We start from the raw sequence: 25,978 nt of genomic DNA on the forward strand, positions 1-25,978 counted from the left end.
TCATAACGACTTGGAAGGACACATCTGAATTTAGAATTCTGACTCCTTGGCACTCCACACAGGAAAAGGATGGCATGAGGAGAGCTGGCCAAGCCCCTGGTTGCCACCATAGCGGTATCCTTTCTCCTCCCACCCCTGAGACATGAACTCCAGAAGTGTGGCCACCAGATCCTGCACGTCCGAACTCTGCCCATACCCCATTGCAAACAACCACTCCATAGCCTCTTCTTAGGCCAGGAAGCAGCAGGGGCCACCCTTAAGGGGATCACCCAGGGAAGAGACACACATAAGCATTGGAAATATGTTCAAGGTCATTTGGGCAGAGGGTTCTGTGGTTCCAGGTACCTGGAGACCAATCTGAAGAGAGAGCAGCTTGGGTGCCAGGTGGGCATGAACACTTGGACCTATGGACTCCTTGCCCTTTAGAGAGGGGTGGGCAGAGTGAGGCTCTCTAATGCATGGAGCCTAAGGCAGGGGCCCCTCTTGCTCTGGGCTAAGAGAAGTACTGGTAAGAACTTTCCTGGATAAAGTAAATTACCCCAGAGAGAGGACCTGAAGATACTCATGGAAAAAGCCATCTGTCCACCAGCTTGTCTGCAGTGAAGCCCACCAGGCAAAGTGCCTCTGTTATACCTCAAAGCTTCCAATCAGTTTTTTTTTTTTTTTTTCTGTACGCGGGCCTCTCACTGTTGTGGACTCTCCTGTTGCAGAGCACAGGCTCTGGATGCGCAGGCTCAGCAGCCATGGCTCACGGGCCCAGCCGCTCCGCAGCATGTGGGATCTTCCTGGATCGGGGCACGAACCCGTGTCCCCTGCATCGGCAGGCAGACTCTCAACCACTGCTCCACCAGGGAAGCCCCCAATCAGTTTTTAATATGAACTAACAGCCAAGGATCACAGGAATTTGAGGACAAATTCTACTATAAAAGAAAAAGGCTGAAGGAAAGAGAAGGGAAAAAAACCCTCAAAGAACATAGAAACAGTACAACGAAATGAAAACTTTAGAGAAAATGTAATCAATAATATCAGGGAAATCCTGAAAACAAGAATAACACGGAAAATCAGAGAACAATAAAAAAGTTCTTGAAAATTAAAAACGTGAATGCTGAAATTAAAAATTCAGAGGACTTCCCTGGTGGTCCAGTGGTTAAGACTCTGCGCTTTCAGTGCAGTGGGTGCGGGTTCCATCCCTGGTCGGGGAACTAAGATCCCACATGCCATGTTGTGCAGTCAAAAAAAAAAAAAAAAAAGTAAAAAAAAAAAAAATTCAGTAAAAGAGAAGGAACATATAGTTGAGAAAAATCTCACAAAAATTGGAACAAAATAATCAAAGAGATGAACAGGGTGGAAAAGTTAAGAAAATTAGAAGGTCTGTTTAGTGTCCAATATCCAAATAATAGGAGTTCCAGAAAGAGCAAGCAGAGAAAACTGTGGAGAGGAAATTATCAAAGACATGATTCAAGTACATTCCCACAAATCAAAGAACAGGATCCCTAGGCTAGAAATAGCAATGGAGTCTCAATATGATGAATGAAAATGAACTCCCTCCAGGGTAATTTATGATGCAATTTCAATATATTGGGAATAATGAAAAGGTTCAAAATATTCCAGAGAGAGGGAAAAGAAAATGTTACATATACAAAGTAGGTAATCACCAGACCACACATCGTCTCAATGGCAGTAATGAAGCAATGTCTCAAAATTGAGTGAAAATCATTTTCAACCTAGAATTATGTGTTGCAAAGACGACTGCAAGAGTCACTTATATGTGGGTAGTGATGCCTTTCTGCAATGTGACTTTGCTTCTCCTCCCATCAGGGAGTGGATTCTCTTTCCCTGCTCTTTGAATCTAGGCTGGCCTTGACTTACTTTGGTTAAAAAAGCAGTGGCAAATGTGACACAGCATAAACTCTGAGCTCAAGGTTCAAGAGACCCTGCAGGTTTTGCTGTTGAACTCTTAGCATGCTACCCTAAGACTGCCAATGGGAAAAAGCCAGGTCTAACTTACTGGATGGAGGAGGAGAGATCTCCTTAGTCAAGTCTACAAGTTCATCAGATACATTTTCTATCTTCCAAATTACTGTGGGCAATTGTTTTCTTGCTGCATAACACAGGTAACCATATTCCCAGTCTTCAGTAGTAATTTTCTTACCACTTTTCCTAGGACCTGGCTTCTTCACATGGTAGTTTCAAGTCCATATGCCGAGAGGGTGAGAGCAGATGCTGTAAGGATTCTTGAGGTCTAGTTTCAAAAGCCACACGATTCCACCTCCAACATATTCTATCAAGGTAAGTCACACAGCCATTCCCATTCAAGCCGTGGGGAAATAGACCCTGCCTTTTGATGGGAAAAGTGGCAAAGTCATATTGCAAAATGGTGGGGGGGAAAAGGGATGGGAAGGGATGTGGCCATCTTTGCTAACAAAACAACCACACCAAGGCAAGAGTGAGGATAGAGAATAAAAATACTTTCAGACATAAAATTTCTCAAAAACGTATGTTTTCTCAGGAAGCTACTGGGCTATGTATTGACAAAAATTGAGAGAGTAAACCAAAAAACAATATGACATGTGACCTGGGAACCAGGGGTTCCCACACAAGAGAGATGACAAGGAAATTTCAAGTAGGATAGGGCTGAGAGAGCCGCATTCCAAATCAGAGCAGGAGGATGGAGGACTGCCAGAGGAATGCTTCTGGGAGGGATGTCTGAGGGGGAAAATATAGCATTGAGAAATTATCTGACATTATTAAAAGAGGAGTTTTCAGAGCTGTTGCAGGATATGAAATCTAACCAGCTGCTCAAGAAAAAAATAAGCAACTGAAAAAAAAATTGAGGCAAATATTAACTTCAGAAAAAATCAAAAAGTTGTACTAGAAAGGCCATGTAATCATGTGCACTACTTGACATAAAAGTGAACAAGAGTAACATAATCATGGGGAAGTGGTCTGTAATTTTAGCAGGTAAGAAAGTCAGTGTATTCTCTAAAATTCCCTGATCAAAGTAGAGCAGTGTCCTTATTATTTAGAAGTGAGTGCCTCTGGGAAGTGGGGTGGGATGTGGGTGGCGATTGTGAAACAGGGGCTGATAGTTTTTGTTATAACTTTTTATTACTCTTAACCTTTTAAACTAAGAGAAAGCATTACATTACTAAAACAGAATGATTTCAAAAAATACGTTGAGAAAAAAATTGGCTGTTAATCAGAGGAAAAATTTATTGCTAGGAGCAGTTTCAAGGGAGTTGTCAGGGCAGAAATCCTCAAAAGAATTGAGGATGACCTATATGATTAAATTTTTAAAAGGTTTCGTTTTAGGTGCCAGTCGCTATTTGAAGTTTTAAAACTAAAATTAAGACAAATTCCAATCCTAAAAGTCTTATGCATATGGGTAAGCAAGTATTTTCAGTGCAACATGAAAAGAGCTACCATAGAGACATGTAGAAAGTAATCTGAGACCACAGAGGAAAGAGAGACCGTTCTTGTCTGGGGTGAAGCTGGAGATGGCTCTCTAGAAGAGCTGATCTTAGAAATGTGCATTGGAGGATAAATGGATTCAGCTGGCCAACTAGATAGGCATCAATAAAAGCATTTCAGGTTGAGAAGCTCACCATGAAAAATCTCAGCATGTCTAGGAAAGGGTAACAAGTTCAACGTGGCCAGGATGTGAAGTGGGGACTGACCAGAGGTGAGCCTGGAGCCTAAGAGTGGGGCAGATCTTAGATGGGTCTTGTGGGTGATGCGAAGGGGTTTGGCATGTAAGGATTTTACCCTAAGATATGACACATCTAATGCACATTTAAGAATGATCACTGGTTCTGGGGAAACCAGTAGAAGATCAAATGTAGGTTGCAAGACTGGGGAAGAGAGGCTCATTAGAAGTCTAGCATAGGAAGTGAGGGCTAGACAGGGGGAGAGTTGAGAAATATTTCAAAAGCTGATTCAGTGACAGGTCATAGTGACCAACAGCAAGATCCAGGACGCAAGCTGACTCTGATGTTCACTCATTCATCAGACATTTATTGTGTCCTTTTCTGTGCTAGGCACTCTGCCAGGCACTGGGTGGGGGGTGGTGGTGGTTTAGGGTTGAATACCACATGGTCCCTGCCCTAGAGGAGCTTTCAGTTTAGTGGGAGCAGAGAGATGTATTAACAGTAACGGTAGCTGTGATGCTCTATTCTTAAGAGGAGAACAGAGCCCAGAGGGACTGAGAAGCTGCCAAAGAGGGAGAAGGTAACCCAGAGTGGGTAGAACTAATGAAGCTGAGAGGAAGAGAGTTTGGGAAAGGAGTGGTCCAGAGTGACAGATGCTGCCGAGAAGGTGGGTAGCAGAGCTGAGGTGTTCCCCAGACAAGGCAATTAGGATGGCATTGATGATCTCAGAACAGCAGGGAGGGCTGCCCGCCAGGTGGTGAGATGGTCATCCTCACCAGCAAAGAGGTGGTGAGGATGCTGAGAAATGAATATAGCTCTTTCGTTCAGAAGCTGGTCAGGAAGTGAAGAAGAGATAAGCTACTGAGAGGCAAGCTTCATAAAGATGTAGCTTTTAAGATGGAAAACACTTGAGTATTTATTCTCATCAGGACCAGCTACATGACTTGTGGATCCCAGTGCACAATGAAAATTCGGGTCCTCTTGTTAAATCATTAAGAATTTTTTTTTTTTTTTTTTTGCGGTACACGGGCCTCTCACTGTTGTGGCCTCTCCCGCTGCGGAGCACAGGCTCCAGATGCACAGGCTCAGTGGCCATGGCTCACGGGCCCAGCCGCTCTGCGGCATGTGGGATCTTCCCGGACCGGGTCACGAACCTGTGTCCCCTGCATCGGCAGGCGGACTCTCAACTACTGCACCACCAGGGAAGCCCTAAATCATTAAGAATTTTAAGACAGCAACAGCAGAGTGTGAAACCAGTGTGGGGCTCTTCTAAGTGCGGGGATCTATGTGACTGTCCAAGTTTCATGCCAGGAAGCCAGTCCTGATTCTCAGGGGAAGGAGCCCAGGAAGGAAGGAAGAAGGAGGCTAGATCAGTGACAGAGCAACTGGGAAGAGAGGGACTCAGTGTCCAGATGGAGGTAGAGCCTTGAGCAAGAGGAAAATCAGGGCTTTGGTCATCTTCTGAGATGGAGGAGGTGTAGGCTGGAGATGGAAGATGGAGAGGAGGGAGTGCTGGAAGGGGAGGACTTCACACTGGAGACATGATTTTCTTTACTGAATAATCTGTAGGTAGAGGAAAGTGGCAGAAGTGTGTGGCAGCCTGAGAGGAGTGGGAGGCCACACTGAGCAGTGCTGAGGAACCTGGGGTGTATAGGTCATTGAGAGTGACTATTGCCAGCAGGCACTTGGCGGATGGGGAGGGAGCAACCTAGGGACTGACAGGTGAGGCCGGGAAAGTGGTACAGTAAGGAGGCCTCTGAGCTGATGGGGTGGCATTCATGTTGGGACAGAGATGAGAAATAGGGCGGCCAGAAAGACTGGAGGGCTCCCTCACTGAGGAGGGGCGAATGTGGTGGTGAAAATGGGAGGGTAGGAAGTGGGGGTCAAAGGAATGGGATTTTCAGGTTTAGTGTTCTGGCCAAGAGCTGATGGTGAAGTTGGTGTACTGGCCCGTCTAAAGGACTCATGCAGAGAGTTGATTAGCAAATGCAAGGAGAACTAGAAGTTCTGCTGGAATGAGCAGGTGTCATGGATCATTGTTATTTTAAGAACAGGCGTAAGCCTCACGAGTGACTGGGAGGTTCCATAGAGAGAGAAGGTTAAAGGTGCGGGTGAAGAGGCTAAGTATGGGATGAGTGTTTCTTGCCTTGAAGCCAGAAGAAAAGGAGAGAGACATGTTCTTGAGCCGCCTTGTGAAGACGCGGATGTGAGAGCGATTGGGTATATTCCATAAGACCTACTTAAGATACAGGGAGAACCGCGACCTTGGCCACAGCCTGGTAATGGAGAAAACCGGGAGTTCTTATTGGAAACGAAGGGGGTCACCCTTGAGCAGCCAGGAGTCTCGAGGCTCAGGCAGGCCAAGGCGGGCAGGCTGCAAACCTTCCCTGCAAGTCCCTCGGTTGCCAGCGGGTCCCTAGCTCTCTGCCGGCTCCGTGCAATTCGGTGACCTCGCCGGAAGCGCCCCCCGCGGCCCCACTAGCTCCGTTTAGGGCTTTCGAAGACCTAACTGGCTAAGAGGCCGCAGTCATGCCGAGGGTCAACCAGGGCGTCAGGCCTGGCGCTGGGGTGTCGAAGCGGAGCCTCGCAGCTCCCCAGGCCTCCCGCCTGGCGCCCCCGGGCTTGTCTCTTAAGAACAGCTACCAGGGTTCGCCGGTTCACCCTCCTCCTTTGTAGTTTCCTTCTCCCCAAGGGAAACCTCCCCCGGAACCCTCGCCAGGGCTCCAGGTGCCTGCCACCACCCCGCTTGCTTGCCGGGGGCCGGCTTCCTCGCCTCCTGGAGCCCAGCTGGGGTTTTCCGAGTCCAGGCAGCGGGAGCCCGGCCGCCGCCGCCTTCATCTGGAAAGAGTTAAGCCCTCTCCCAGATGGATAAGCAGCCAGGGCACGGCTATGCCCCCGCCCCGCCCCCATACCCCGGTTCCCCGAGCCCCGAGGGGTGCAGCTCGGCCGGGGCTCCCTCGGTCTCGGGGCGCACGTGCAGCCGGTGGCCCAGGCGGTGTCCGCGCTGCTGGGGTCTGCCCGCCGGGGGTCGGGGGGTTCTCCGCCCCGCCGCCGCCGCCAGCGGACTTGGCGCAGGGCAGCGGATACTGCACGAGCCATCCTCCCTTTCCTGTTCCACGCGGCGGGTCGCGTGGGTCTCGGCGGCAGCCGGGCGGGCACAAGGGGGACGCCGGAGGGGAGGAGCCGGAGAGCGAGAGGAAGGAGGGGGCCCGCCGGCCCCGCCCCCGCCCCGCCCCCCGCGGCCGGAGCCTGTGAGCCCGCGAGCCAGCGAGCTGCGGCCGCGGCCTCCACAGCTCGCGGTGACCCCGGCGTCCCGGTCCGCGGCCCCGCAAATCCCGGGGCCCGCGCCCCCCCGGGGCAGGGATGCATCATGGCCACGCTGGCTTGCCGGGTGCAGTTCTTGGACGATACGGACCCTTTCAACAGCACCAACTTCCCCGAGCCCAGCCGGCCGCCGCTGTTCACGTTCCGGGAGGACCTCGCGCTCGGTACCCAGCTGGCCGGGGTCCACCGGCTGCTGCGGGCGCCACACAAGGTACGGCCCGGCGCTGGAGGGCTGGGCCCCCGGGACGCAGTCCCTGCTGCGGGGCGCGCCGGGGTAGGGTCGCCACGGGCAAGCTGGGCTGGGCGCAGCCGAGAGACAAGCGCCCAAGGGCAGACCTCCCCCCTCTCCGTTAGGCAGAGGGGTCCGGGCGCCCGCCGGCTGGCTCGGGTTCTCCTAGGCCAGCGAGGAGGACAGCCCCGCGTTCCGGCCCGGAGCGGGGGGGGGGGCGGCGGACTGGGCAGAACAGGTGCGGCGCCGGTCGGAGGCGGGATGGAGAAGGTTCCCCACGCCGCGCCGTTCGCTCGGCCGGGTGGGCGGGGTGGGGCTCGGACGCCGGCAGTCGGTCCCCGCACCCGGGCGGGCGCCGAGCGGCGCGCGGAAAGAACCCGGGCCCCGGGGGGCTCTGGTCCTTCGCAGAGGAGACCCGAGCGACGCGCGGGACGAAACCTCTCAGGCCTCTGGGGCCGCTGCGGGCGGCCGCGCGACCCTCGCGACAAAGCACGCTTCCCGGGGACACCTCTCCTTCCTCCTCTGCGGGGCACCGCGGAGGGCGCCGCCCGCGCGCTACGATAGTGCTCGGAGCAGCCCCTTTTCCTTAGAAGAAGCAGGTGGCCTGGGGGACCTTGGAGGAGCAGTGGCTGTGGGAGGAGGGGCGGGGGCGCGGAGGGGCGGCGCGCGCACAGAGCCCCAAATGAGTGTCCCCTGGGAAGAATGGCTTCTCAGTCCACCCGATAGTTTTTTTTTTAACCCTTTTCAGGGCAGGCATCTTGCAAAGTGTGTGCTGCGAAGAGCTGGGCGTTGAAAGCCAAGCATTTAGTTACCCAGGAGAGCCCTTCCTCCCACTTAGTGACTGCACCTTGAAGAATTACTTCCCCCGTACATTTTTTTGTTGGCTTAGGGTTCATATCAGAGCTTGTAGATGATTTATTCCTTGAGGATCAACACTGATAAATATTTGGAAGAGATAACCCTTGATGCCAAAAAGAACAAAATCGATTTAAAATTTTTTTTAGACTTCTGTATGCTGTTCACCTGCCTTGGTAATAGGGAGGTTGGTGTGGGTACTGGTGAACATTGGCAGTGGTGTCTATTATATCACTGCTTCTCCCACCCCCCACCCCCAAACGCCACTTCTTAATGAGTAACCTGTCTTCAGGAATGAGGAATGGGGCAGTTCTATCTACTTTTCTCTGTGCTGGTGCAGGATGGATACAGTCACTGCTCCTGGGAACCTCTCTGGCCGTAAAAGGTTGGATTGGGAGAATGATGTTTTTATTGTGGACTCAGCTTATCAGAATCACTTTTGTCAGTTATTTGGTTCTTCTCAACCAGTGGGTTCAGTTAAGAGTTTTCGAAGGGCTTCCTCAGCATCATGGTTATTTCATTCATTATGGTCTCTGATTACAGTGATCTTTTGTTGAAACCACAGAAGACTCATAATTGTGGTCCTGTGACCTTGAAGTACTTTCCTTGGATTTCAAGCCCTATGTACACCGGCTGACCTTTCAAGCTGGAACCTGAAGTACATTTTTATGTTTCCATGGAATAGCCCCATAGCCTTGATCCAGTGTTCCTGGTCTCGTAGGAGATCCTGATGCTCCAGCATTACACCACCCCCTCCACTGCCCCCGACCCCCTAGAAGCCACAGCACAGCAGTTGCCCTGGCTCACAGGACTTTCTGAGATGGCCCTTGTAGAATAAATGGAACCCAAATACGTCCCACAGAGACCCTTGACTCCTTGTCCTGCGGGGGGCCCAGCCATGCTCAGTCTGAGTCTTTTGCCTGCAGACCCTTGCAGTATAGTCAGATGTTTGGCATTGTTTTTCACATCTAGAGCCGACCGATTGGCTAGTTCTGTTAGCAGCGTTCTGTAAAGGAGAATTCAGGGCGTTTATGTGCCTAGGTGCACATTTATATTGTAAAATGCTAGTTAATTTCCAGCAGGGAATCTACTGGATTGGATGATGCATCTGCGATAGAAAGAGCCAGTGAGTTTTGAGCACTTGGTATGTAGCTTTGTACTCTATTAGGGATGTCAGTGCAGGATCTCATTTAATATTACAGACGTCTGTGAAGTGCAGACTTTTACTATACTTATTTTACAGATGAGGAAACTGAGGCAGAGAGCAATTAAATAACGTAGTTTCTCTGTTACGAGTGCGGAGCTGAGATTCAAACCTTGTCTGTGCGGCTTGAGACTCCACTGCTGTTCTGCTCCCTGGACCAGCTGTTTGGCTGTGGGCAGAAGCCGCATCTCCTCGGGCTTCCATTCCATTAACTTGGGGAGTTTCCTGAATCAGCTTCCTAGGCCAGGTACTTTTTGGCCTGGGGCAGGTGTTACAAGCATGAGTAAGAGCCTTGAGACAGAATTCCAGCCTGGTAGGGTTCACAGTCAGAGGTGGGAACAAATAGTTACGAACCCTGCTGTGAATTAGCTAACAGTGAGGGAATGGGCAAGCCCCTGCCATGGGTAAGGTTTCCATGTCCCGTGGAGCCCAGCCTGGCAAGAGGAGGAGTTCCTGGGGCATGGGGCGTTCTGGGTGGTGAGAGGGGAGAAGCGTGATTGTGAAACATGCAGACACTTCAGCATCCTCAGCCGTCCTGCCTGGGGGTGTAGACTTCTGCTTGAAGGAGACGGCACACACAGCAAAGCGTGCAGGGCCTAAGTGAGCGGCTGGATGAATCGTCACTAAGTGAACACACCTGTATAACAAGCCCCCTAAAAGGCCCCTGCAGAGGGTCTTAATCTGTAAAGCTCCCCTAGAGATTCTCCTGTGCTGGGAACCTTTGAACTGGTTAACCTCTTAGGTCCTTTCCAGCCCAAACTTGAGTCTATGCATCTTTTCCTAACCTAATGAAATATGTATACATTTATCTCATGTTTGCTGACTCCATTTGAAGTTAGTTGTTCATTTAAACCATTGTCTTGGACGAAAACAACATGTGCTTATAATGCTTTATCATTTTTTTCCCCAAGCTGCTAGACGGAAAAATAAAAAACCACCCTAGCCTTTTATAGTAGTTCTAAGAGAATAATTAAATAAATGATTAGTCTGATAACAGAAAGGTCAGAACAGGTACCGTATTCTCACTGAGGGAGATGTTTATTTTGGTGGTTATATGTTTTATCTGGACTATGTGAGGCCTTTTGTTTTCAAATGCTGCATAAACAGGTGTTTATTTCTGGTTCAGTGTCTTAAGAAGAAAAATAATTGTAATTACAGGACTTATAATTTAGAAAAAACTGTGCAGTAGAATTAATAGAATCCTAGACCTTTCAAAGCTTAGATGTCTTTGGATTGTTTGACACCAAAAGTGAAGGCTGTAAGGATTCTTGCTTCTTTTTGATAGGCACAACTGGAATTGTGGTGGTACCAAAAAACTGGTAACTAGCTTGCGTGTCAAAACAGCAATTATGACCTAGTAATTTAATTCAGGGAATGTTTCCGTGGCTGGTGCGGACCAGAGAGTAGAGTAATAACAGTTCCCAGGTCCTGGCCACGTGCCCGAGCCAAGCACCGTCCCAGACACGCATCATCTTGCCAAGCCCGCGGCCACCCCGTGGGTCGGGTGCTGGTACTGTTGCATCTCACAGCAGAAGAGCTCAAAGCATAAAAAAGTCGGTGGGCCATGCGAGTGGGACATTCCAGAGCTGGCATTTGGCACCAGGTCTGAGTCCTTAATGACTCTACTACTTTTGTGTCTTGAGTTTTTTCCTTCCAGGCAGCCTGCCCACGTTTCAGAGTTCCATGCTCTCATTGGATTAGCCTTGACTGTGCCCTGTTCATTCCTTTCTCACTACCTTTGTCTTTGTGGTTCCCTTGCTGCCTCAGCTATCCCACCTGTCAGATAGCCAGTTGCTGTGAGGATTAGAACCTTGGTCCTCTCAGTGTGGGCTGGGCATCACCTGGGCTCTTAGAAATGCACTCTCAGGCCTCTCCAGACCTGCTGAAGCAGAATGTGCATTTCCCCGAGATGCCTTGGTGATTCCTGTACACACTGCAGTCTGAGCAGCATGGATTAGAGGTCATTTAGATCAGACTCAGTACAGGGCTAGGAGGGTTCTCTCTGTCTCCCCTGTTCACAGATAACTTCCTCGAGGGTAAAGACCTGGGCTGTCCAGTTCTCCAGGGTTCTCCTGGAAGCTGAGCAGTGCTAAGGTGGAGTGTGCACTAAGTTGATTGATGGGTGTTAGTTTTAGAACACAAATCCACTGGTATTATTGCTCTAATGAATTTCCACCTTAATCCTCTTAAGGGACACATCTGTTTGCTACATTACATTAAGATTTTTTAAAGATGAGGTCATTAGTAAAGTTGGCAAGTGTGTTGTGTCACATAGCATCTTAGGACAAAACTGTTTAAGAATGTTGTATGAACAGCTAAGAGTGTCTCCGTGCAAGCTGAGTCGAATCCAACTGTACCGTAATTAGCTCAGTTGGTTGGAGCCGTGCTATTGAGATCAGGATCATGGGATTGAACCCTTTATGGGTCAGTTGGCTTTGCTTCATGCATGGCCACAGACCGCATCGGTAACGCAGCTAGACATCCAGCAGGTGCTGTCCTGGCTCCCGGCAAGGGTTTGGGTTGGGGTGGCCTGGTAGAAATCTTTGGGGGCAAAGGGCTAACATATAATGAGCTTGTGCTGGGTACTGTACTGTGGGCCTCAGCGAATAACTTCCCTGACCCTCACGAGAGTTCTAGCAGACAGACAATGGTATCTCCAGTTAACAGATGGGGAAACTGAGGCACAGGGAGGTTAGGCAGGTTATCTAAGGTCACACTGCTTTTAAGTGGAGGAGCTGGGATTTAAGGTCAAGTCTTTTTTTCCTCCAGGGTTTGTAGCCAACTGTGTCCCGTTATTAGAAAACCAGCAGAGCACATGCTTTCTGTGCAGGGGGAGGGGTGGGGGGAGGGGGCTGACTGCATTGCCTTTTCACGCTGCTGCCTGTCACAGTTTGTGACTTAAATGGTTGTGCTTTGGTTGTCCTTCCAGTGTAGAAGCTCTGGGAGTCTGTGCCTCTTGTCCTCAGAGTCCAACCTGCTTCCCTCTGGAAAACAACAGGACTGCCTTTGCCCTCCTCTGGACTCTGAAATGTTAGTTTTTAGTGGTGGCAGATTTAAAACTGATTAACATGCTAAGGCCAACTCAGGAGCACCCCTCCCCCAGCCTCCTTTCCCCTCCATGGTTTATTTCTCTCTGAAGATGAAACTTTTGAACCTTGGAAACCTTTCTGTCCTCAGACAGAAAACAGTCACCACTCCTGCACCCTCCACACTGTGTCACCTGCAGGTGATGGCCCTGTTTACTGTGGCCAGCTCAGGAATGTCCCCGATTTAAACCTGGCTTTCTAATCCATGTAGCTGGTTCCGTGTCTGTGGGGCATTTTCAGTCTTGGGTTTGTCAGCATCTGGTCTTTTCCAGAGACAATCAGACTGCTTTTTGTTTTGTTTTGTTGTTTTAGCTATTTTATTGGGATGTGTTTCTGTGCCTTGTTCTGAACTAAGTAAGAAAGAATGGGGGAAATTAAGTTATAGTGAATGTTAAGCCTCACCACAGGGATGTAATCAGCAAAATACAGATTGTGGGAAATTATAGTTTTACCAACAAATACATTGTAAAGGAAAAAAAGATGGAGATGGAAGGAAACCTTAGATTAAAAGAGATTTAAGAGATATATCAACCAATTGCAATGTGTGGCTCTAACTGGACATTGATTCAAACAAACACATTGTAGGGAATTCCCTGGTGGTCGAATGGTTAGGACTCCGCGCTTTCATCGCCAAGGGGGTGGGTTCAATCCCTGGTCGGGGATCCCCATAAGCTGTGCGGCCAAAAAAAAAAAATTGTAAATAAATATTTGAGACCATTGGGGAAACCTGAATAGTGACTTTTTGATATTAAACATTGTTGAAGTTAAATTAATAAAAAAATAAAAAATTAAAACAAAATTAATAAAGATATTTAACATTAAAATTATTAAAGTGTGATAATACTACTGTGTTATGTTTAAGGAAAAGTCTGTATCTTTCAGAGATAAATACTGAAATATTTACAGATGAAGTTATATAATGTCTAGAATTTGCTTCAAAATTATCTTGGATGAGGGGCAAGTAAATAGGTGGGTGAGTGTATAGAGGCAACAAGATAGAATTTGAGTTAAAGCTGGATTATAGGTCTGTGGGGGAGTCATTATTACTATTTTCTGTACTTTTGCATATGTTGAACTTTTTTTTTTTAAATAAAAGAGCTAAAAAATTAGGTTATGAGTTCTGATGTTCCCTTTGGGATCAGCGTCCTTTCATTAAGTGTCACCGTGTGTCCTTAGTGTGTTTGCTGTGGCTGAGATGGCCAATCAGTAAATTTTTTGTAGTGCCTCCACTGATACCTTCCTTCCTACCCTGACAGTCGTGTTCTTCTTAGGATTTTTGAAAAACAAACGTAGGACATCAGTCTTTTCATGTTCAGAGTATCTTTCTCGGCTCAGTCAATTCCAATGATGAACTCAGCAATCATCAGTTACATAAACTGTTAGTTTAGTAAAAAGTGTTAGGGTAGAGATATTATACATGGAGCACATGCATCTAAATTTTTATCACTAAACTGAGAAGTTGCTAAGGCTATAATTAACGATATCAATATAAAAGTGCTCAGTTTCCCAGTGGCTCTTGGAGGCTGTGACATGCTTGCTTGGCCACCCCGGGGTTGTGCCCCATTCCTAGTGAGTCAGCTTGGCCTCCATCTTCAGTATGCCTCGAGAGAGGATCTCAGAATGCAGTGAATGCAGTGATGTTGTAATGCATATGAAAATGTAAGTTGATTGTATACCTTGGCACTCAGCATCATGGGCAACTTTTGATGTTAGCTCATTCAAAAAATAAAGTTACCACACATCAGCAAAATTATCTATACACCCAGAAGTTTGTCTATTTTTAGACCCACGTAGTGACAAACAGAATCTGCACTGTATCTATATACAACTTGGAAACATACCTTCTCTTCCCCACTTAGATTTGGAGCCTAGAAATTAAAAAGTTGGACTCCAAGGGAAAATGTTTAGAACTTAATGTTAGAAAAAAAGAAATCTCAAAATTGTTGAAGATGTTGAGAAAAGGGAAAATGTTAAAGAACTTGCAATTCAATACAGACTAATACTCCTAGGTTTGGCAAGAATGACACAGAAAAATTAGTTTGTGGGTCACCTCATCAAATATTTTTAGCATTCTTGGAAAGAGGAAAACCCAGAAGAAGACTTTTTTGTTATTGATTAGGCTACTTGGACTCTTCATACGCTGGTATTACAGCAGGGAATGAAATGCCAGGGTCTTAACCAGAGTGCACAGGACAAGCCAAAGATTATTGTGAAGTTCTCAGAATAGAAGGTAACTAACTGATGCATCTTCTGACTGGTTTATCAGATCCCAAGAGTGGCTTGGGGTTCATAGAAAATGCTGATGAGCAAACACTCCTGAGTGGTCAGATGCTGACGTGCTTAGAGCAGGCTGGAGACAGAGCAGTGGGTCCTCAGAGAGGACATGAGAAGGAGGTCCTTCTGGCTCAACTAGGGTCACACACAGCATTGCAGCCATTCACCCGGTTGCCTAAAACTGGCCACAATTTTGACTAAAGAAGTTTATACCAATGACACTTTATACCACTTTAGGGGGAGTTTTGTTTTATCTGTGATTTGAGGTCACCTTCTCCAACCCTCCCCTGGTTATAATTGATTAATCCAGAGTTGATGGTAACATCCCTCACAATTCATGAAAAGCATGAGTGAGCGGTGGTTCTGGGGTGGAGACAGCTGGTTTAAGCAGTGCTTCCCCCCCGCCCCCATATCTGTAGTTTTATTAGATGAAAACAAAATTTACTATTAATTGTGCTTCAGCCTGGGAACCTAGCTTTTAACCCTTATGACCATTGTGAGGGCACTTCCGTCTGGTCCTCTGATTTCATCACGGAGGCTGCAGGCAGCTGGGGGGTGCAGGTGCTGGACCCCCGGGGAAGCAGCCGACTGAAGACTGGGTATTGAGTCACTCGGAGCACAGTCTCCACTGCCTCCCCGACTTCCGTTGCATCCACAGCCTCGAGGGGGTGTTTCTGGCCTCCCTGCTCCCCTATCTAGCAGTGTGTTCTTGGTCTAACACCCCTCTCACTGTCTCACTGTAGTTTACAGCAAGTCTTGATGGGGCAGGGTGAAGGTTCCCTCCTTGCCTTGGAACATGGCCATTAATAGGAAAAAAGTAAAAGGTTAGAGATAGGGTCCATTCAGTGTTTTTTTTTTTTTTTTTTTTTGCGGTACACGGGCCACTCACTGCTGTGGCCTCTCCCTTTGCGGAGCGCAGGCTCCGGACGCCCAGGCTCAGTGGCCATGGCTCACGGGCCCAGCCGCTCCACGGCATGTGGGATCTTCCCAGACCGGAGCACGAACCTGCATCGGCAGGCGGACTCTCAACCGCTGCGCCACCAGGAAAACCCCCATTCAGTGGGTTTTAATGTGAGGGAAAAGCTCAGGAATCAGGCCTGTGTGATTGGCTAAAGAGGAAAGAGAGAGCATGTCACTCCTCTGCTCTAAAACCTCACTCAGGCCCCCTGCCATTCAGGGTTACTCCGAAGCCCTTGAGTGGCTGGCCTGCTGCTCCATGAGGGTTGGTTGCTTGGTTTACTGGTGTAGCCCTAGAGCCTGGAACAGTGCTTGGTACATCATGCGTATACAGTAAATAGGTGTTGAACGAGTGAATTATCACACACTTTAGAGTTGGAGGGAAAAAAGAGCGGTCTCCTTACCCCAGCTGTCTCCATGCAGAAGTCCCTTCTGTAAAGCCTCTGGTCAAACACATTCTAGCTGCTTCTTCGTGTATGATAGAGAGCAGTTGGTCCCCTCCTTTCAAGTATGGCGTTTATCCATTTTTGAACTTTATTTGCTAGACTTTATTCTTTATTTGTCCCTGATTTTCACCTGGAAAGGTGAATCCTCATATCCCCACAGATGGGGATGGAAGTGGGTCTGGACCATCAACTGGCTGACTGAGCCCAAGAGGATGGAAATAGGATGGATAAGGCAGAAGAACCATGACCTCAGGGTTTGGTAAGTAGAGTGACCTGGGACCTGGGACCTGCAGATAGTGCCTGGAGGGAGTTGCAGGAAGTTTGTATACTTTTCCCTGTGGTGGCAGAAGTAAAAAGCTGCTTTCTTTTCGTGTTAAAGCTGAGTCATCTGGATTGCTTTTATTACTCAAATCAGTGTATGTATCTTGATATGTATATGGTCTGGTACCCTAAGGCATCTTCACACTTGCAGTTCCATTTTACTGTGAACTTAAACTGTTCGTGTGGAATCAGGGAGACATTGCTGGGGAGAGATCACGGCTAACAAAACTAGGTTCAATAAGAGAAAGGCCAGGAAGCAAGGAGTCTACCCTTATAAAACAGACAAAGCATCTGTTCCCATCACAGAATGAGCATGTGTATAAATTTTGAGACTACAGAAAAGCACACTGAAGAAATAGAAATCATTGCCTTATTACCCAGAGGGAACCACTCTTAACACTTTTGCGTCTTACCAGAATTAAAATATATAATGTTTTCAAACATTTATAATGTTTTAAATGTTTGATAAAAATATAAATATCTGAATACTTTCCCAAGTCATTAAATATTCTTGGAGTGTATCATCTTTAATGACAACATGGTGATCCAGCCTGTGCATGTACTATGGCCCAGATGTAAGCATTGCTCCCGTACTCTGTGAGGGAAAGGGCTCTGTCTTCTTCAATGTTTATTTCTCCTGTGCTTGGTCCTTTTTTTTTTTTTTAACATCTTTATTGGAGTATAATTGCTTTACAATGGTGTGTTAGTTTCTGCTTTATAACTAAGTGAATCAGCTATACATATACATATATCGCCATATCTCTTCCCTCTTGCGTCTCCCTCCCTCCCACCCTTCCTATCTGTGGTTGGTCCTTAATAAATCTTCATTAAATGAATATATGAATGAATGAACCATTGGATGTTTAGTCAGTTGCCAGTAAAAAAAAATGCAGATAATGCTGTTTTATATATATACTTGCAGAAAAAATAATCTTTATGCTTTGATTGCTTCCTTAAGATGAATTATTAGATGTTTCGTTGCTGAGTAGAAGGGTAAAGAATTCATCTTAGATGGGAGCAGTTTCCCCCATTTTAAGCATTGGCGATGGTTGGGAGGATGGTCCCTAAGTCCATATAGGACTGTTGAAGACCTGGGCCAGGATGGGAAGCCCAGCTCCAGTCCTACCTCCTTCTTGCAGGTGCAGCTGGTGTCATAGCAGAGAGTGACATTTGAATTCTGGGAAGATAACCCGGTGGTACTCAGAGAAGATGTTAAAACCTTGAATAAATTATGTGTATGTATGCCATTGCCTCTCCCTATTTTGAGGGACAAAATCATGACTGTACTTTAAAGTTAGATCGATTACATTTCATGAATGCACGTATTCAATGTTCAGTATAACAATATGATATCAGTAAGACAAAGATACATCTCGTTAGTTGTTAATGCTCTGAGAAAACAGAGGCACTCATATCCTGTGGGTAGTGTAGTCGATGACCCTGCCTCTTTCTAGAGACTTGGCAATATACACAAGTCATAAAAATGATTGTTTTTGACCCAGTGACCCTACTTACAGGAATTATTTGAAGAGATACATAAAAATGATGAAAGTACTATATGTATAAAGATATTTGAGGATTGTTTTATAATGAAAAGCTAAAAAATGTCCAACAACAAGGGAGATATTAAGTCATTATGTTTTATTATGGTTAGAATATTGGGTAGCTATTAAAATAACTCATACCTTAGTCAGCTCAGGCTGCCGTAACAAAATACCATAGACTGGGGGGGCTTCAACGACAGACGTTTATTTCTCACAGTTCTGGAGGCTGGGATGTCCAAGGGTGAGGTGCTGGCAGATTTGGTTCTTGGTGAAGCCCTTCTTTCTGGCTTGCAGATGGCCACCTCCTTGCTGTGACCTCACATGGCAGAGAGGAAGCTCTGGTGTCTCTTATATTTCTTATAAGGGCACTAATCCTGTCATGGAGGTCCTACCCTCATGACATCATTTAAACCTAGTGACCGCTCAAAGGCCCCACCTCCTAATACCATCATATTGAGGGGTAGGGCCTCAACATATAAATTTTGGGGAGACACATTCAATTCATAACACCCTGCATGAGGCACGAAATTGTACATGCGGACGTGTAGGTAAGAAACGTTAAAGATGGGACCAGTAACTTCTTTCCCCCAGACCTGCTCACCACGCCCCTTCTGCATCTCATTCGTTGGAGACACCATGAGAACGTCTTGTCAGCCTTGGTTCCTGTGCACCCATCCAGTCCCCACCCTTCCATTGCCGAGTCTTCCGGGCTCTCATTTGGACTCCCGACTCCAGATAAAAGTGATCCATCCCCCAACCTACTTTCCCTACCTCCTCCTCCTTTACTCTGGTGCTTCCCCATTATTGACAGGATAAAATCACAACTCATCGTAAGGACACCCAGGGCTCTCTGGGACCTGGCCTCTCGTCTGCCACTCCCACATTGCCCCGACTGTCCTTCCCCCCACCCCGCCCCTCCCGAGCCCCGGCTGTGCTAAAATGCTTGCAGTTTCACTAAGAGGCTGCCCTGGATGGTAGTTTAATGTCTTACCTCTCCCTGGACTGCCCCTCCATCCTCCAGCCTGGAGTGAGACCATGTCTGAGGCTCACCTCTGCTGGGCTTTGCCAGCCCTCCCCCTTGGTCTGTGCAGACTGTGCTCCTAGCCCCCTCCCACTTGTGACACTCTGGTTCTTATTTCATCCCATGTCACCATCTTCCCACCAGCTGTAAACCCTCAGTAGCAGGAAGTGCATTTCAACTCACCGTTCAGTTCAGAGTTCCTAGAACAGCGCCTGATACACAGTAAGCCCTAGTAAGTAGTTTTTGACTATCTGAAAGAAGCTTAAGTGAAAAAAGTGCAGTATATATTTACATACATGATGATCGCAACACTACCAAAGGTAAAATCGATAGCTAGTGGGAAGCAGTCGCATAGCACAGGGAGATCAGCTCGGTGCTTTGTGGGATAGGGAGGGTGGGAGGGAGGGAGACGCAAGAGGGAGGAGATATGGGGATATATGTATATGTATAGCTGATCCACTTTGTTATACAGCAGAAACTAACACAGCATGGTAAAGCAATTATACTGCAATAAAGATGTTAAAAAAAAAAAGAATAGAAGATATCCTCAAACCTTTGTCAGATTCCTAATCCATAAACATGATTTGCATGTTATAATTTCCCTCACAAACGGCGGGCGAGTGGGGCATAACCAGCTTTTCAGAGTCTCAAATCCTTGTATTCTGGCCTCTTCCGCACTAGGCCCAGGCTAGGTCCTCGGACAGGAATCCTCAGGTTGGCAGAAGAAGGCCCGCCATCCGTCAGGGTCATTTCCTGTTGCGTTTGGAGGGGCGGGCACGAGCCTGGGGCCCTCCTGGGTGGGGGCCATGAGGTCTGCTCCATGGGGCCAGGCTTGAGGGCTGCAGTGCAAGATGGGGAAGCGCTGCCGCCTCCCACTTTCCTGGCTGTACCTGAGCCTTCTGCAGGCCTCCTTTACCGTTCCTGCCCAGGCTGAGCGTGGCAGTTATGTGGTGAAGAGAGTTGTGAGCTTGTGCGGGGGGCCCAGGTGGCCACAGCAGCTGTGAGCAGTGGGAAATTCTGAGCAGGGGGTGGATCTGGGAGACTGGAGTGCTACCCGCGGAGTCCAACCGCCCTTCTCTCCACTGGGGAGATTCAGCCCTTTGCCAACCTTGGAGGCTCTGGGGAGATTTTATTTCAGGTGATGGCACTCACCTAAGGGGGATCTGTTACCCCTTTGCTGTATCAGATCCTAGCTGCAGGTCACAGGAGTGCTCGGGCTGGCTCCTGATCACAGCTTCTGTACATCACCAGCCCTCTGGCTTCTGTAGGACTTGGTAGGTCCCGAGTGGCTAGTGTCTGAATGACCAGTGCCCGGAGGTGGAAGAGGCTGTCCAGTCTTCCTGGGGTCCTGCATTCAAGTTCAACAGTTCCATGTGTCTGTCTGGGGGCAGGGAAAAGAGAGCTGTTGGGCATCCTGTCCAGAACAATAGTCAAGGATATGAGCGGTTTTTTGTTCCCAGAACTGGGTGCATTTTTGTGGACGGTGATTCATCACCGAATACGCCAGGAACAGAGCCCCGGCGTGTCTGTGCAGTTCACAAGGCACTGGGACATAGGTTCGCCTGGCTGATCCTCACACAACCCTGCAGGAGAGGGAGATGGGGCATTTAGGCCCTGTCTCCAAGTTCAGAAAACGAAAATTATGTTGCTTTCAGGACTGACGCACAAAGGTGGCGGGGCTAGAGCTCAGGTACACATCTTCTGACCTCAGGCCCAACAGTCTCCCACAAGGACTCCCTGCCTCAGTCTGTCAGAGGTAAGTGTGAGGAACATATGCTGGCACCCAGGGAAGTTTGTATTGATAGACGAGCACAATCAGGGGGAGATTTCAGCTGAGTTCATAGACGTCACACGTAACCACCTGGTGATTATTTTTTACAAGGGAGCAGGCTTGGCTAAATGGGAAGCTTTATTTCTATCAATGCCACTGATCCCAGGACATGATAATTAACCCTTTTATTGTCATGATTGGTTGGGGAAATAAGTCAGAAACATAACAAAAAGTGAAGTAACCTCTGAAGGCAGCATATGACTCACGTCTAAGTGTGATGTAAGCAACCTGGGCTATAGAAAAGTCAGAAGTGGAAGAAATCCACGTGGACTGCACAGTCCAGAAAGCCTCCTGGAGAGAGTGGGTGGGGTGTGAGTGGTTGGAAGGGAAGGGGAAGGGTGTTCCATGCAGGTGAGAAGCAGATGGGACGGGCGTTGGGATCAGGTACGACGGCTCTGGGCGAGTGAGAGTGGCAGGCCGGAAGGTGGTGACCTACAGCTGTGGGCCACGGGGCTGGGCTGGTACAAACAGCGAGCACAAAACTGTTTCAGAAGTTACTTCCATTCCATGTAGTGGAAACAAAGGAGAAGGAAGGGAAAAGGAGATAAATAACAAATTTGGGAAGAAAATGATTACAGAGAAAAATTGAGGGAAGGAAAACCAGGGCAAAGAAGAGAGGCAGAGGGATGGACAGGCAGTAACTGCAAAACCATCTATGACCGATGCGTGGGAGGAGGAAAAGCATCAGAAACAAGCCGCCCGGGAGGGGCCTGGCCTGGGCCCAGGGCACAGGCTGTCCCGAAGTCCAGGGCCCCACTTGCTGCTGATTCCTGGTGGGCTGAGGTGTTAGCCCATGAGGGTTTAAGATGTGACCCTTTCTCCCTCCTTCCTCTCTTTCATGGGGTGTCTGCTCAGTGTCAGACTCTGTTAGGGCCAACACAGGAACCAAAATGAGTGAAACCAAGGGTGGGTGAAATGGGGTGGGCCCCAGTTCCGGCCCAGCCCGCACGCTCCGCACGCCCTCTCCTCAAATCTTTGAACACAGCATCTCCCTTATGGGGCTGTCATGGACAAAACCAAAAAAAGGATCCTACTCTTGGGCTTCCCTGGTGGCGCAGTGGTTGAGAGTCCGCCTGCTGATGCAGGGGACACGGGTTCGTGCACCAGTCTGGGAAGATCCCACATGCCGCAGAGCGACTGGGTCCGTGAGCCATGGCTGCTGAGCCTGCGCGTCCGGAGCCTGTGCTCCTCAACGGGAGAGGCCACAGCAGTGAGAGGCCACGTACCGCAAAAAAAAAAAAAAAAAAAAAGGATCCTACTCTTGCATGTTGGCATCACTTGGCTTTCGTGGCCTCCAGTCCCGCTGCCCAGTGGGCACCGGCAGGCCGTGCTCCTGTTTCCCTGGCCTCCCTCTCCCTGCCTTGCCTGCCACTGCAGAGACAAAGCAGAACCTTCAGACGCAGCTCCTGTCCCCACCCGCCTGTCCATCTGCCCCCATGTGCCCGCTCTCCTTCCTAACGGGAGCTGTGTCCCCTCTCCTGGACCGGCCAGGCCCCTTTCCGCCGGACCCTCAACCACTGCTTCCCTCTGGGATCCCTCGTTTAGCCTTCAGATAGGCTAATGCCTCCTTTATCCAGAAATCCCCTCCTCCCTGCATCCATCTTTCTTCCACGTTCACCCCTCTGTGCAACCTGAGCCTTAGACCTTGTCTGAGCCCTACCGTCTGCCTCACTTTCCCTCCTGCTCTATCCGGCACCCTCCCTCCCAGTGCAGCGATACTGCTCTCACTGAGGCACTTGTCATTCACGGCGTGGACACCTTCCAGTCTTTGTCTTATTTAATCTCTTAGCAACACTTGCCGTTTCTGGTCATCTCCTCCGAGGAATGCTCGCTGTTCTAAGTTTGATGGTGAGAGATCCACCTTCCCTCTGTTCCTCTAACTTTCTGCTCCCTCCTGCTCTTTGCACGTTGGCTCTGTTCCAGGACCAGGCCTTCTCTTTGTAGTGGAGCTCCTTTCCTGGGCGGCTTCCAGGGCTTTCTGACGACCCCCTGGTTGGCATCAGGGGCCCAGCGCTCTCTCTGGTCCTGAGGCCAACTACCCAGCTGCCCCCTGGACAGCTCCTCTCGGGGGTCCCGCAGATGTTGAAGGTGCACTGTGTCTAGATGGAAGGCATCGTGTTATCTTCCCACAGACCCATCCTGCCTCAGTGTGGAACTTCACCATCCAGCCAGCTGCCCAAACCAAGAATCACCCCCTGGCTTTGACCCCATCTCTCAGCCCTCACAGTCTGATTCCAGCACTTCTCTCTCCATTCCATAGATAGCCCTTAGCATATAGAAAGTGCTTGGTAAATGATGAAATGAATGAAAAATAGACAAGATAATATATGAGAAAGTGTCTGTCGCATGGCAGTTGCTCAAAAAATGTGCCTATATTAGTTATCCATTGCTGTGAACAAGTCACTCTCAAGCATAGTTGCTTAAAACATTTTTATTATCACTCACAGTTCCTTGGGCCAGGAATTTGGGAGCAGCTCTGAGCAGTTCTGGCTCAGAGTCTCTCTTGAGTTTGCAGCCAGATGATGGACTCAGGAGCTCTTCAGTCACAAGCCTGGTGTCCGGGCTGGGAAGTTGCAAATAACTGGGAGCTCCTTGGGCATCTCTCTCTATGTCTCTGTGGTCTCACATCAGGACTCTCTAGCATGGTGGCTTCCGGGTAGCTAGACCTCTTATGTGGCTGCTCAGGGCTCCAAAGAGTGAGGGCCAGGGCCGGGGGATGTCGTATCGCTTTTTTAAACCATTGCTCTCCTTGTATCGTACTCCTTAGAAGGGAGTCGCCAAGCCTGGCCCACATGCAAGGGCAGGGGAATTAGACACCATTGTTTCCTGGGAAGAGTGTCAAAGAATTTGTGAACTTTTAAAAAAGAAATCTAGGGACTTGCCTGGTGGTCCAGTGGTTAAGACTCCGTGCAGCAGGTATGGGTTTGATCCCTGGTCAGGGAACTAAGGTCCCACATGCCACGCAGTACAGCCAAAAAAAAAAGTTAATAAAAAATAAATCTATATACAGTAAAATTCACTTTTGTTTTTTGGTGTTCAATCCTTTGAGTTTTAACATATGTTTAGGCTTTTAAAAAATTGAAGTATAATTGACTTATTATAATAGCTTCAGGAGTACAATATTGTGATTCGATATTTTTGTAGATTATGTACCACTACATGCCTAGATTCTTGTAACTACCCCAGGATACAGAACAATTCCAGCAACCAGAAGAATTCTCTAGGGCTTCCCCTTTGTAGTTAGTCATCCCCTCACCCCCATCCCTGGCAACCACGAATCTGTTCTCTCTCCCTATAGCTTTGCTTTTTCCCAGAATGCCATCCATATAAATAGAACCACTTAGTATGTAACCTTCAGAGACTTGCTTCTTTCACTCTGCGTAATGCCCCTGAGATCCACCTAAGGGTGCATCCCTGGTTCATTCCTTTTTAATGAGGAGTGGTATTCCATTGAATGGATGTACCATTCTGTTTACCCATTCACTTGTTGAAGGGCATTTGTGTTGTTTCCAGTTTTCAGTGCTTACATACAAAGCGGCTGTAGACGTTTGGTCTGGAGGCTGATCTCTTTGCTGCCACGCCACACCCCCTTTCCTGCTCTACACATTTGTGTAGAGATTTTATGGAACATAAGTTTTCATTTTGCTAGAATAAATTCCTAGAAGTGGGAAGGCTTTTTGGCAGAGGATTACCTGCCCCTCTCCTTAGCAGGACTGTCAGGAGGTTTTTACTTATCGGGCAAATTACCCTTTGTCAGAAGAATTTGTTATTTGAGTCTTTGGACTTCAGAGTATAATTACTTTTGAAAACACTGCCCGCAGAAAGGACCCTTCATTGAAAAGTCATTGTTTGTAGTTATTTGACTGTTCTTTATTCTCGAGCTTTCGAGGCTGTGTTGTGGAGGAATCCCGGTGTCCCCCCTCAGCCTCATTGCCCTGATGTCACCCAGCACTTGCTCCACACTCTCATCCGGCAGCTTTACAAAGGGACGATGACCCCTGCAGCACAAATCACCAGAAGTTCTACCAGTTGGCAAAATACCGTAAATAAACGAAGAGCAGCCTTGGAGAATGTTAGCATATGAAAACTGCACTTGGATGGTGGAGCATAGAGATGAAGTAAGCAGAAATCGAGGGGCACAGAGGGCTAAGGATGTGGTTCTCTTCTTCTGCCAAGTCAGAGACCAGATCTGAAGTGAGGGAGGCAGCAGGAACAATGGGAGGAGTGACATATTTAAGTTCTGAGGCTATAATATAAAAAGTCCAGTTCCCGAATATCTTTGACCTCTTTACTAAGGGAAAGCTCCATGTCCAGAAGGTTGCCAAGGCCTCAAGGTGGCTCTCAGTGGAGGACCACCTCCTTCATCTGGGCTTCCTACTCATCCCATTTGTGCTTGGCTGGATGAAACTCCCTGCCTAGGGGCCTGCCTGAAATACACAGAGCCCCCCTTTCAGCTCCCTTTCCATTCTGCAGGGTTACCTGGGAATACCTACTGTCCTGAGGGTATTAGAGTACGTAAATTAGGTCAAGGACCTAAAGAGGGGAGTTCTGTGCAATTCTCCAAGTACCTTTAGAAATTGAAGATGTCACCATGTTCATCCTTTGAGAAAAGGAAGTTCAATATGCAATCGTGCCTGACCTGTGCAGGAGTCCTTCACTCACCCTGCACGGATGTGAGTTGTCCTTTGTCAGGTTCTCTGTGGTGCACTTGGAAATCAAGGAAGAATAAAGCATGGGCCACGTTGCCAAGAACTCACAGGCCATGATGGTGACAAGCTGGCCTGATATCCTAACCATAGGTATCACTTCATTCCTATGGAAAATGCGTTCAGAGCTCCAGACAGCCAAGCCATAGTGGACTTGTGAAGGCCACCCTGGTGTAAGTTGGGGACTGTGCTTATGCAGGCAATTGTGATTGGCCTTTATTTAGGTGAGTTTCATTTGCCCTTTGGTTGTGCCAGGATGTTTGGGACAGTGCCTCTTAGCTGCGTCCCTGAGAAGTCAGCCCCCCTCTCTCTCCCCCTCCTTCCCGGGCTTTTCCTGGTCTCTGCCCACTTCCTTGGATACCCAAGAGCTTTGTATTCCAGATTCCACCTCTCATGACCCAAGTCTTTCCCCTCTAACGCATCTTCCTAACCCCGAGCCTCTTGGTTCCCTCATTCACCCAGCGTGCAGAAACTTTCACCGGGTTCCCTTACAGATGAAAGTGGGGGGCTTCTTTGGAGGGGATGTAGGGCTT

General features: G+C 48.4%; 1 protein-coding gene across 3 annotated transcripts in view; it reads left to right on the top strand.

Annotated features, from left to right (window-relative positions):
* Positions 1–6,913: 6,913 nt before the first annotated feature.
* FHOD3 (formin homology 2 domain containing 3) overlaps positions 6,914–25,978 on the top strand; it is a 494,140-nt gene continuing 475,075 nt past the window's right edge. For all 3 annotated transcript variants that reach the window (XM_082667774.1, XM_082667775.1, XM_082667777.1), the window contains exon 1: positions 6,914–7,182. In XM_082667774.1, the coding sequence (XP_082523900.1) occupies positions 7,018–7,182 (165 nt within the window). In that variant the 5' untranslated portion in view covers positions 6,914–7,017. The remainder of the gene's footprint in view (positions 7,183–25,978) is intronic.

This window comes from Grampus griseus (genome assembly GCF_964374135.1).
Source record: "Grampus griseus genome assembly, chromosome: 12".
NCBI lineage: Eukaryota > Metazoa > Chordata > Mammalia > Artiodactyla > Delphinidae > Grampus > Grampus griseus.